This window comes from Vitis riparia, chromosome 5, assembly GCF_004353265.1.
Source record: "Vitis riparia cultivar Riparia Gloire de Montpellier isolate 1030 chromosome 5, EGFV_Vit.rip_1.0, whole genome shotgun sequence".
Taxonomy (NCBI): domain Eukaryota; kingdom Viridiplantae; phylum Streptophyta; class Magnoliopsida; order Vitales; family Vitaceae; genus Vitis; species Vitis riparia.
The window spans coordinates 23,720,133-23,734,101 of record NC_048435.1 but is presented as its reverse complement, the minus strand read 5'-3'; the positions used below and the strand labels follow the sequence as shown (position 1 = coordinate 23,734,101).

Below are 13,969 nucleotides of genomic sequence, written 5' to 3'. Positions count from 1 at the left end.
TTTATAGATTATAAAACATTTATTTTATTTAATAACTAATAGAAGCTCGTGAAAACTCGAACTACTTACTATGGTTTTAGTGGGGTTGAGAATTCTTAAACTAAACTCAATTTAGTTTGACACGAATCAAAACTATGGATTCGATATGGGTTAACCTTATAACCCGTTTAGGTTGCAATTCAATGAATATTATTTTAATGTAATAGGAAATTAACAAATTTTAGCTTCAAAGTAATCATGTTTATGCATCATCTTCATATTAATTTGTTTAACCCAATTATTAAATGGATGAGCTTAAAGCTTCAACTTGAATATATCATTATGTCATGCTAACATGTTAATGACTTGATCATGATTTATTTAATTATCGGTAACACCATAGGTGTTGACTTACAAATGATCCATCCATGTAGATTGTGGTGAACTTTCAGTATTTTTAACAAATCTTTGTATTACCAAGTTACAATGATTTAATTGTTTTTTATTTTTAACATATCATTAATTAAAATAATTTAATTTATACTTTTATGTAAATTTAAATTCTTTAACAAGTTATAATAAATGGATCACTTAACATGTTTCGAAATGTATGGGGTAGTATATAAACAAATCTATACAAATCATATCATATTATATAATCAAGCAGTTGTGTTTGTAGTGAGCACGTGATGATTTTTTTATTTAATAATTGATTTTTTTTATAATAAAAATAATCCATTTTCATTTTAAAACAAAATAAGTAATTCTCTAGGTGCATTGATTTGATGTATGTCACACACTTTCATATCTTTCCCCCTTTTTTTTTTTCAAAATGTCACTCATGTGGGTCATATGCTCCTTTCAATCTAAGTAACAATACTATGTAGTTGAAATTTTAAACTCTATCTATCACAAGACTTCATGGATTTATAGTTGGTTTTTCTCGAAATTTGTTGAAAGATAATAGATGATCGACTCTTTAGAAAATAGACATTTTTTGGATAAAAATCATAAAAGCAAATTAAATTTAGATAAACTCAAAATACCGAATCTCTCATAAAAAATGATGATGAGTTGACAAATTGACGATGATAGATTATCTTCACAAAAAAAAAGGGAAATAGCCAAAATCATCTACAAAAAAGCTCATAAATGACAATGTATTGATAAGATAAATATCGTAAAGTAAAACATCGTACTTATATCTAAATCAATTGAAAAGTGCTTATAAAAACATCTTATCTAACACAATGTATTAGTTTACATCAACTCTTCAAATATGCACAAATTTTCTTTATTTTTTGTTATTGTATCCTCAATAGAAAATAAAATTAGCCTAAAACACACTTTGTTAGTGTGGTAAGGAATAATCTTTCTATAAGACTAATAAATTAAATATTCGATGAAAAAATTGGGCTATTTTGCATGCATCGCGTCTGATAATAGAATAAATTAATAAATTAAATATTATAATTAGTGACCTAAATCAAACAATGGTCTAATAGCCCTACATAAGAAGCAAATCTTTATTACACTTATGATGAAATTGAAATTCAACATTTGCTTGTTAATATTAATAAATTTGAGGGATATTTTACTTATGGCTTTGTATTCCCTATGATTAAGCAATATATATATATATATAATGTAATTTTAGTAATCATCATGATTTGATATTTTCACAACTATTATTCCTTCGAGTTTTGTTTTTATTAGATGGCTGGTTAAAATTTATCTCAATTGATTTTTAATACAATAATTGGTCTCTAGTATTCACTTAAAAAATAAATAAGCCACCATATCATATAATATTTTAAAGAAAAATTATAATGTCTTGTATAATTGCTTAATGTTTACAAATGGATGCTATTTTCCCATGATTGTCACTTGCTTGCTGTGATTAGTACATGCCTAAGTATTTATAAGATTTTTATTTGAAACAAGTACAAATCATATCGCTTTCAATCCAATGGAAAGCTAACATAAACTTTCAAAAGGGTCCTAATAACCACAAAACTACCGCAAGTGGCTTCCTCCACAGATAAATAACATTTTAAAGAAAAAAATAGTAAATTTAATAACACAAGATAAAGACAATCATGATAAAACAAGCCTAGTCGTTTTCATCAACTTTAATGATAGTTTGTATTATCCATCTCGATAAAAAGAATGAAAATTATAATCGGATGAAAACATCATGATGAATGATATGTATATTATTCTCATCATTTATACTCGTATGTGTCATGATTGTTAATAACGCTATCGATAAAAAATTAATTTATATTCGATGATTGATTGATTGTAATTATTATTATGTGGCTTATAATACAAGGATTTGTAAACTTTATAATTACTCATTATAATGCTTCTCATTATTAATACAATTTATAAATCGTTTTTTTGGAAGAAAACATGTAACACAAAAATCTCTAACTTTTGTGAATATTTACATTTTATATGATTTGAGTTGACCTTGGAACAATTTTTCCCGGATAATTTAAAAAGGAATAAAGAAAATACAAAAAGATGGGGTAAAATCAGAATAAACAAAAAAGCAGGGCCACCATGAGAACGACCCAAAAGAATAAGAAATACAAAATGGCCCCACACAAAATGAGAGGCAAAGAGAAACCGCAGTAGGGTAGCCAATGGCTTCAACAAGCCACACGATTCCCCTGACCCATATCTCCATATCTCTCTGACACCTCATTTTCGTCTGATTTCATTGGATAATTCGAAAACCCATCTCCAGATTCCCACTATTTCCAAGCCTTTAAGTACATTTCCTCCTCATTTGTTGCTGTGGTATTCTACCGACTCTAGAGGTTGAGTTCCAAAAACCCCATTTGGGTTTTAATTCCATTCGTGGTGAATTCAAATGGGTTGGTTTGGTTTTACTGAGTTTTGATCGAATTAGCTCTGTTTGGGTTTGGATTTGGAGGTATAGATGGTGTTTTCTTGTTGAATTTTGTTTCCAGTTGTGGGCAGAAGATGAGGGTGCTGTGAATACTATTGGGTTGTTGAGTGTGTATAGTAATGTTGCCTGTTTGTTCAGCCACCACTAGCTGTTCTTCTCATTCTCAGGTGAAGTTTTGTATTTCAAGAAGTTGTGAATTTGTATGCAATTTTACCATGTAATCACCAGCAGTGTTCGAGCCTTTGAGGAATTCATAGCTTTAGACCATTGTTGACCTAGTTTGATTTGATGATGTTGGGTTTATGTAAGTAGTAATCGAGCATTCATTCAGTTTATTACTCTCTTATTGAATGGCATGGTGAGGATTTTATGAGCCAATTGGATGTGATATGCGTAGTGTACAAATTGTCATGGATTCTACTGTTGAGTCTTGATTCTAATACAAATTTTGTATCAGAATTCCGCTATTTTTAATTATCCAAACGAATACCAAGGAGTGGATTGTTTCATTTTTCTTGATTTGCTTTACATCAGTGAAGAATTTTATGTAACAGTAAGTCTGCATGTATACTACAGTCAATCTGTGGAAGACAGCTTCATGCTGGATGTTTAATTGAAAGCAATTCTTCTTCTTCATTATGGGTGAATGTGTGTTTAAACTTGCAAGCTTGTGCATTTGTATGTTCACATGTCTGCATTTGTGTATCTGTTATATAAAATGCCGACTATGGCAGTTACATACTTTGATATCAACCATGCCGTTACATTGTTGCTCCAAACTCTGATATCAACCATAACAATTTACATTTTAGCTACTTAGTTTAACTTGGAAATTGGAAAGTCCTTCCATGTGTCTGAGGACCTTATGTATCTGCTTTACTGTTCTATCCTCTTGAAAATATGACACATCCTTTTTTCGACCACATGCAGTTGAGTTAAGCAGTGCGAAACATTTTATCCAACTTCTATTATACATATGGGCATGCACAAAGATGCAACCATTATACTTTGATGGGTTTCAACTTTCAAGTAGGAGATTTTCCTGAAGCTAATTTAACGGGCAGGTTGAATTATAAGTGGGTTTGCAGTAAACTTTAGAGATATTGGTTTGCTCAATTTGATACTCAAAAGAATGCAATGTACTTGGATGTCATGATCATTTTTTTACTCATATTTTCATATTTAAAGGTAGGCGTTGACCATCTTCATTTGTTCCTTGGGATGACAGTGGCATTTACAGGTTCCCATTTTATCAAAATAGGAGTTTGGTTTGAAAGAAATTTAGCCACAGATCGCTGGTTGGCTATTATATTAAAGGTCAAGATTCTGCAACAAACAACCCTAGCTCTAGGAAGGAGGTTTTCATACCCTTAGCTCCATGAAGACATTCATTGAGTGACTTCCAATCAATCTAGAACTAATACACTTATAAATAAATTCAAGCCCCTTGTCAGTGACCAAGGACATCACTAACAGGAATAACCTACTGCTGGGGAAGTCTTTCCAGTTTGCTAAAAAATTTGATTCCCTACAAAAGCTGTGTTTTGAGAATATAACATGCTGTCTTCTTCATTCTTCTAATTATTTTAGAATTTTGTTATGACAGTTTTCTGTTTATATATTTCTGAAACCCTTAAATGCCCTGTTTAGCATACATGATTTAACAATTTATTTATGTTAAAACTATGCACCCTGCAGATATCCTTCCATGGAGGGTCACGATCCTTTTCTCCATCCCGGAAGACTTTTGAGATTAGATGCCTTGCGGAAGACAGGGTTGTTTTAGGCTTGTCAAGTGGAGTTCATGCTCATGGAGTTTCCTTAAAAGCACAAGTTTCAAAATTGTCTTATTCTAGTTTTGTTGACAGTATTGAAAAATCAAGCTCTACAGAGCCTACCAGCATTTTTTCCTGCCCAAATGTATTTGATGGCCTTGAATGCAGATCCACTGATAAGTTTGTGGACAGTTCTGGTCTGTCTGGCACAGAAGAGAAGCTAGTGGACTACACGGACCAGTTAACTGAAAATGCAAATATTTTATCAGGAGCTCCTAATCTAGAAACCATATCAACCACTGATATCATTCCAGATAATCCCAACTCAGTATCTGACTCCTTTGGCGTGGATAACGGTTCATTATCCAGTTTGAAAACCAATGCAGGAGACCTTTTTTCAGGGATCAATGAGTCCATAGGCAGTTCTGTTGATAAGGGACAAACTGCTGTAAAAACCTCACTGGATACAATTACGTCTTCAATAACATCTGCTATCAATAGTGCTACTGATGCTGTTGATACTGCTGTTAGTAAAGTGTTTTCAAGTGTCGACCAAGCGGGGGAATTGGCTAATGATAGAGTGGTGAGCTTCTCAAATGACTTGAAGGAGGCCACTAGTAAAGTGGGTGCTACTGCTATTGATGTTTTAAGACATGGTATTGTTCTAGTGGAGGATTCTTTAGCAAATGGGGCCAGTTTTGCTGCTTATTCTTATGGATCTGCTAAGGAGTTGCTTCCTACAGAGATCCGGAATGTGGTAAATTTGTCTGAAGAGAAAGTATTAGAAATCTTGAGGCCTGCTGGCACAGCCTTGCAACAGGTATTCTTAATTTTCCCCTTCTTCACTAAAGCCTACATGAGGTCTCATGGCATATTGATCCAGGTCATCCAATCATCGTCATTGTGATATGTTTTAGGTGAAAACAAAGCCTCCTAGAAAATGTCATCTTAACAGTTCAGTTGTTTTGCATAGTTGAGAAACAATGATTCTAAGAGATCGAACTGTCAAATCTGTACTGACGTTTCTAAACCCTTTCCATTGAGTGTAATTCAACTTAATTGGCTTTCGGTATGTTCACCCTATGGGTTTGGCCTACATGGTGAGGTCTCTAGATGAGCTTCAAGAGATGTTATACTTGTATAGGTTTTTTTTGTTTCCTTTTGTATAGTCCTTGTAAAGTAGAGGTTTCATTGGGTTTTTTGATCAGATGTGTATATCATGGGGAGGATTTCTCATTCTTCTCATGTTTTTGTTTTTTTGATAGGTTTCTCATCCTTCTCATGTTTTTATTCACCTTAATTAAAAAATCTTTTGTTTCTGATAAAAAAAAAAAAAGAAAAAAAAAAGAGAGAGATCGAACTGTCAAATCGCTATCTGGTTAGATCATGGATTCCCATTTTCACTATAAACCTTCTGCTTACATGAAACATTATACTATTTTAGTTACCATTTTGTTAATCTATAAAACATTATACAATTTTAGTTACCATTTTGTTAATCTATATGTGTATATATATATTCCAATGATATCCCTTGTGCTGAATTTGCATACACTGTAAGCAGTTCTATGTTGCTGTTGAGGGGTTGGAGAGAAACCTTGGTTTGGATCCCAGTGATCCAATTGTGCCTTTCGTTCTTTTCCTTGGAACCTCAGCCACTTTGTGGTATGGATGTCCTTTTGTGCTCTAATTGGTTTTTCTTTCCTTCTTCAATTTAGTAAGAGAGCACATCATCTTTTCATGGGAAATTTAGATTGTTTATCAGATTTGTGCAGGGTTTTTTACTGGAGACTAACTTATGGTGGTTATTCTGGTGATATATCACCTCAATTGACATTGGAGCTCTTGAAAGGGAAGGAGAATGTTGTACTAGTTGATGTCCGGCCTGAGGCAAGAGACTGTAAATTTTTCTAGCCTTTTTCTTTTGTAGAATGGTTTCTGTATAAAATTCTGATGTCTGCATCAAATTGGCTAAAACAACCAAATCCTCCCTCTTCTTTATATTTTTATTAACAATTATATCTTAGAGTTTCTATTACCTTTTCAAACTTCGTTGTTGAGGCTTATAATTAATTGTAGCATCTAGGGATTTTTTTTTTCCATCCACTCTAAGGAAAAAGATGTTTTGTATTTTCTAAACTTAGTCAATAATTTTTGGTGCTGGGCAATATATTTGTGAAGGATCTGAGGGAAAGGGATGGAATTCCTGATCTTCGGCGAGCAGCTCGATTTCGATATGCAAGTGTAACTCTACCTGAGGTTAGTTCAGGCATTCTAGTGTCATTTTCTAGATATTCAACAGGCAAATCATCTTTGGAGGGAATAAATTACAATCTTCAGTACCAAAAAAGAAGCCTAGAAAATCATATATGATGAGACTTTGGGTGTATTCCCTTTTCTCAAGTTCAGTTTACCCTTTTTTTTGGTGAATTTTTAGTTCAACAGCTCTGTACGAAAGTTATTGAAGAGTGGAAGAGACCTTGATGACTCCTTGATTGCTGCTGTCATTCGGAACTTAAAGATTGTTCAAGTAGGTAGCACTATGTTTATATTTGGCTATGGGTTTTTACTTGTTTGGCTGTGACCAACCTTTTTCTATGTTCATTAGCATGCTTTTTGCCTAGATTCTGAATTGAGGGTAAAATTGGCAAAATAACTTATAAACCAAGATTGGGTCTTTTGGTTGCCAGTTTGTGGAAATGTATATTGTCTAAAATGTTTCATGGCAGTACCTTTTATCTCTAGCTTTCCTATAATACTATATCATGCACTTTTATGCAAATGAAAAACTCAGAATAATGTTTTTCTCCTACCTATAGGACAGGTCCAAGGTCATAGTTCTGGATGCTGATGGTAGTCGTTCCAAAGGCATTGCAAGATCTTTGAGGAAACTTGGGGTTAAGGCAAGTATTATTTAAATCTATCTAGATTCTTGATACTGTAAGTAATTGAGATTATCAAACATTTCTGATAAGAAAAAATAAAAAAAATGAGCAAAAGATGTCAAACGTAAAGGAAAAAAGAAAAAAAGCACATACACTAAATCATGGTATCGAGAATGCCAAGCTTTGTTGCATTAACCATATTCGACTTTCGGGCATATGTTTAAAATCTTATCTTTATCTCAACCATTTGGAAACTGGAAACATAACATGCTTAGAGACGAAAATAGCTAGAAATTTATGATATTTTTCGTGTTTGGCAAAAGTCTCCTTTTGATTCTTGAAGCTAATATTAACTTCCTCCATGGTCTGTGAAATTACACTGACCTTCCTTCAAGCTTTTCTATCTGAACCTCATCTCCCCTCTGATATTTTCATGCAGTTAGCTCCCTAATCATTGATTTATATGACAACAGTAGTAGCTACCAACTATGTAATGTTCATAATCATTGTTAAATCACTCCAAGTTTCAATTAAAATTTTATTAGTAACTTATTTCTCTCAGATAGAAAATACATGTTATTAATAATATTCTAGATTGTCTTAGATAATCTAGAATACATGTTATTTATTAGTAACTTGCATGTCGTACTTTGGGGCTCCTTTCTGGAGTGCCTTTTTTAATAAATTGCTTTTTACCCATAAAAAAAAATAAAAATTCTAGATTGTCTTAGAAATTTTTTTAACGTTGGTGGATACAGATGTTGTTTGTGCTTATACCTATTAACTTAAGTATCAACCCTACACGATAGTGATTTAACTTCTTGTGCAAAATGATTTACGCAAGAACACAACAAAATCAAGTAAATTGTTAATAACAACTTGGATTTTCTAGAAGGAAAATATCTAAAAACATAGTTATATTAGTTAAACAGATAATATGTTGAGAGGTAACTCTGTAATGTGGCATGGTAATTAAAAAAGTCATATATTGATTAAATTATAAGCATGTCAACATGGTATGGACATGGTAGTCAATGTGGGTTGAAGCCAAAATTTCTGTAATCTATGCATTTCTTTTAAATTTTTGCTACTATAAGAATAGAAAAGAGGCCCTTGCTTTTAGGATGTCTGCTGTCTGTTCTAACTTTTCACCTTTGTCTCCTTAAAGATATACACTCATAAATTACTACAAACTAAGACATGAGAGTGTTTGGATATCTGGATTTGGATTAAAGGTAGGACTATCCAAAAATCTTTCACTTGAAAAGTCTAGAAGAGGAGGTAAGCATTAAATAGTCAAAAAATCAGAGGAGGCCAGTGTTATAAAGACAACTTGGGGAAGTCTCTTTCATTAATGTGTTTGTAATCTAATGCTACTACTGGAAAAAAAAAAAAAACCAAAGAAGAAAGGAAAAAAAACCCTTGTTTCTTAAGATTGTTGATACTATCTCTTCACTTTTTTCCCCTTAAAAAGTATTCATGCATAATTATCACAAATTAAAGCCTCAAAACTCATTAGAGAAATCGTCCATGAGTCAGATCTGCATCTTAAAACATTTTACCAAGATATTGGGAGAGATAAGGCATGAAGAGAAGAGCTGAGACAAGGACAATATTTAATCAGTGTTAAATGCCCACATTCATGATACTGAACCCCCCCCTAGACCTCTTGAACCCAGAGAAAACTCAGCTGCCTCAGTGAATGAAGTGGGTTTATTTTGTAGAGCTGTAGGGTTATTCATTTGGCCTGTAAATTCTAAATTCTGAGAAATCAAATACTAGGGAGAGGTTTGATTCATACCTAGACAAAATTTGGAGAATTCTTTTCTTTGCATTGGCATACAACTTGAGGAAATTTCATAACCCAATTAATAAGTTTTGGCCTTTTGGAATTGTAAAGCAGATGACCATATGCTAACTCTTTGGTTTTATTTGCACAACAGAGGCCATACCTGGTCCAAGGTGGCTTTCAGTCTTGGGTGAAACAGGGTTTCCGTGTTAAAGAGCTCAAACCTGAGACAACACTTAGCATACTTAATGAGGTATTTATGGATTCTGACACTTGTGCTGCATTTTTTATTGGATTAAATCTTTCTCATTCGTTTGATTGTTAGTAGTCAGGAAGAGGACATGGTTTGGTCTAAAACATAAATCTGGAAATTTATGGAACTTGTTGGCTTTTATTATCAAAGGATTTTGAGAGTTTGCTTATTATTATGGAAAGAGTTACATAAGAAGAATTCCAGATACGTGATGTGTATAAATGGATATTAGAGATAAAAGTAAAAAATTCTTTATGATCTCTGTGATCCTGAACTTGTTCTGAGTTCTAGAATTAGGATGAAATCCAGATGAAAAAAAAGGTTCCTTCTGACATCCAATACCATGTGATCAAATGTTTATTTTACCTGTCTATTTTTATGAGGTTCTGTAGGATTACCATTATATCCTTTATGAACACAGATAAATCTATTATCATGGTTCTGTTTGCAACACTCATGCAGTCATTAGTAATGCTTGTTTTTTCTGATACTAGATCTGAGCTTTTCATTTATGTACTAATGAATACTTTGTTTCTTTTCAGGAAGCAGAGGCAATCATAGAAGATATCAATCCTACTCCAGTAAAACTTCTTGGATATGGTGTGGTAAGAATCTGCTTCTTGTATGGTATCTTTAGTCTTCTTAATACTTCTAACATAATCTTTACCTTAAGATTTAATTTTCTTTCCATTTTTTTTTTTCATTTGTTCAATCTATCGTCATTTTCCACTTTCAATCTGTCGATTGCTTAGATATGTAAGAATAAACTGAATTATACTACTATCTCTTCTTTCTCTTGGCATGCACCGGCATGCATGTTGGAGAGCAGCATTAAAGGCTCGATCCGTCTGGTGAAAAGATTCGGACTTGGAGGATACTCTTAAACATCTGATATTTTGAACAATTCTATATGGTCCATACATTTAACCTCATGCAATTGGGTCTCTTTTTCCTGGGGGATCCTTTTTTGTGTGGGATTGACTTAGTAAGCTTAAATGGCTGTGCACATTGACTTATGATCATGGACAATGTACACCATTTTGTTTTGTATCTATCAGAGGTATAGGTTTCATGTTGTTGTCATGAATAATTTAGTGATTCCTGTGGAATTTCAATTTCAAGTACATCCTTTACTAATATATGCAAATGCTTTCTCTATGGACAGGGTCTTATTGCGGCAGTGTATGCATCAATAGGTGTGTGAACTTCCTCCTTCAAATCTATTAGAGTGGAAAAAACATTATTAACCATTTGAATATAAACTAAGTGATCTATGATATGTGATTATGTACAAATGCACCAAGATCCCATATTTCTTTCTTTCTTTCTTTCTTTTTTGATAGGTAAATAAGAATTGTATTAAAAGAAAGAAAGTATACATGTCGTATACGAAGGAAAAAAAGGATAAAAGGCGCGAAGACACAAAAACCCACTATTGCACCCTATCATGAGCCTACCCAATCCACAAAGTCTAACAATGATAAAGATCCGCCCTCAATGTACAATCTAACCCAATCCCAAAATAGATACAAAAAAGAATTTTTAATTGTTTGATTTGTGCTTTCAAAGTTGTCAAAAGCCCTCCTATTTCTCTCCCGCCATAAAGCCCAAAACATACATAACGGAGAAGCTTTCCAAGCCTTCTTCCTCTTTTTACCCTCAAAGGACCGGTGCCAACTCAGAAGAACCTCTCTAACTGAACAACTCAACACCCACCGAATGCCAAATAGTGCAAAGATCAACTGCCACAACAAACGAGTTTTCGAACGATGGATGAGAATATGGTCACTAGTTTCTTCTTCTTCCTTACACAAGTAACATTTATTAGGAATCCTCCAACCCCCCTTTTTGAATTGATCCAAAGTCAAAATCTTGGCCCAAGGTGCTTCCCAAGCAAAGAAGCTAATTCTTAGGGGCACCCAAGAATTCCAAACAATACCATGGGGGAATGGTTCCACTCTCCTATCGGCCAAGAAGGAGTAGGACTTAACAAAGAAAGCACCATCCTTTGTAGGCAATCATACCAAGACATCATCGTAGGCAACCAAGATCCCATATTTCTTGTTTAACACAAGAGCTGTCTGATATCTCTGTGTGTGGTAAAATCATTTGAGGATCATGGGTTTGTTATCACATTGCTTGTTCCATGACTTTAAACTAAGCATGTATAATTTTGTTTCAGAGTGGGAAAAGACACTACAATTTATTGGCATTTTTGGCCTTGGTCAGGTATGCATTTTCTTTCTTCAATTAATACATTCTCCCTGCAGTTTTACATTTTGATTTTTAATATTGAAAAAACTCCTAATAATTGAGCTTTTAGAAAATCCTGCAACTTTCCATCGGAAAGTGTTCAAATTTATAAATGTTTGGCATGGAATCAAAAGTATGGGTTGACTTATTTGATTTTATATAATTAAATCTTGGATTTATGTGACAAGAGACAACTAGTTGATTATGCCATTAAGACTGACCTATGGATCCAACCTTTTACCTATGAGGCACTAGTTGCTAAATCCCACTATGGTCAACTATTAGCCATGTCATTACAGTCCATTCGTAGACTCTATAGATTATAGGCATAAAGCTACAGTGGATTCCCCAGAATATAATCACATATAAACACATTGGTAGCGGACTCAAGTTCAGGTGATGGGGACAGTTTTTACGAGAAACCAGATCCCTAATCAACTATTCAAATTTCTTTTGCTGGTGGGAAAAATCCTGAACCCTGGTATTCAGACTTATGAAAGGTCCCTTTTCTTATCTTTTATTATTTACATAGGGATTGAAGTAAAAAATCTGGCTCTAAAATGTAACCAGTTAAAAAAAAATAGAATGTTCTAATGATTTTAGATATCTGATTTTACTCTTTGCTTTCATTGACAATGCTTTGTTAGATCATGTTGGAAGTTTCTAAAATAGACAGCCAAGAATCAATCATAAGCTTGGTACAATATTCTAGATGGGCCTCCTCATCTACCAGTGGGTCCTGAACTCATATACATGTTCCAAATGCCCACCAACAATAGTTTAGAATCCGTTTTTCTGTTGAGGCTCAGATGCAAGATAACCTTTTTCCTATTTTTCTTGAACATGATTTTGAAACTTAAATGGTCTCTAAGTTTGGTGTATTTCAATTCTTCTTGTTGCTTAATGTTTGGTCCATTAAAATTTTTTACCAGACCATTTATCGGCGAGTTGCTGCTTATGAGGGACCTGAAGATTTTAAGCAAGACGTGAGGTAAAGCCTACTTTGGAAAGCCCCATCTAATCATGAAGCTGCTATATGTTTGCTATTTCATTTCTATTTGGCACAGCTAGTTATATTGGTGTTCTATAGAATCATGTCTTGATTGTAAAATATGATGAGGTTTGCATCATGAGAAAATGAACCTGCCATATGAATGTGAGAATCTATTAAAATTAAAGCAAATGTGAGACTCTACAATTTTTTTCCTATTCATGTTTCTGGAAATGTGATCTCTGAGTTTACAAATAAAGAAAACAAAACAGAATCATATGATTTACCTAAGTTAATTTTATATGTTGTTTTGGGCTCTTGATGAATCCACCTCTCAGAACCCTGGACATGGTTTTTCCAAATCTGACAGGTGCCAATTATGACATCTGCCAATCGTTCATTTAGACGAGTGGCACATTGTCGAATGTTTAAGGTCTTGTGTCTGTTTGGTGCTTTTGGAGTCATGTTGGCTGGCATTTCTGTTCTCGTTTGTTGTATATCTTCACACTTTAGTTTTTTTTTTTTAATCACAAAATGATTTAGGAGTTTGCATTCAGTATTCTTGTTAGTCACATGCATTTTTGGGTGGATGCTGATGAATGGCAATCAACCTGTGTGTCTTGAAGGTTGTTGCTCACTCCTGTTAGACTTGGAGCTCAAGCATATTCATGGGCTGCCGGGAAATTAGAATCAAACGGCATTGGACTACCAACATCTCCTTCATCCTTAGATGTTCAAAACCGGGTATTGCAGGCAGCTGCAAAACATGAATCTCAGCCCTCCGACACTGAAGAAACACAAGACCCATTTCCGGATTCAGCAGGTGCTGTTACTGAGAGTGTAGACCTCTCTGAAGCATAGGTCAATATTTTCTTGGAATGTAAGTATTTCAATTCAAGCCTTATATTGTGTATGAGCAATAAATTGAGTAGTGCCGTTGTTGAGTTTAACACAGATGACTGCTATATAGTGAATGAAAAATTCCAGTTGGAGACATTTTGTATGGGAGCTCAGATGAGTTTTGTTCAATCCCCTAAATGGCTAAATCCATAGTTTCTCTCAATGAAACATAGATTATCAGAGGCATATGATTTGAGATTTTTACTGTAGATATTAAAACCTAT

The 13,969-nt window shown here is 33.7% G+C and overlaps 1 protein-coding gene across 1 annotated transcript; it reads left to right on the top strand.

Moving 5' to 3' along the window:
- The first annotated feature begins 2,645 nt into the window (after positions 1–2,645).
- On the top strand, positions 2,646–13,908 carry LOC117914015. The gene is made up of 13 exons (XM_034829165.1): positions 2,646–3,066; positions 4,598–5,494; positions 6,239–6,339; positions 6,450–6,564; positions 6,856–6,933; positions 7,112–7,204; positions 7,494–7,577; positions 9,503–9,601; positions 10,144–10,206; positions 10,767–10,797; positions 11,784–11,830; positions 12,787–12,845; positions 13,472–13,908. The coding sequence occupies exons 1-13, from the start codon at positions 3,019–3,021 to the stop codon at positions 13,704–13,706; spliced, it is 1,950 nt and encodes a 649-aa protein (XP_034685056.1). The 5' UTR covers positions 2,646–3,018; the 3' UTR covers positions 13,707–13,908.
- The last annotated feature ends 61 nt before the right edge of the window (positions 13,909–13,969 follow it).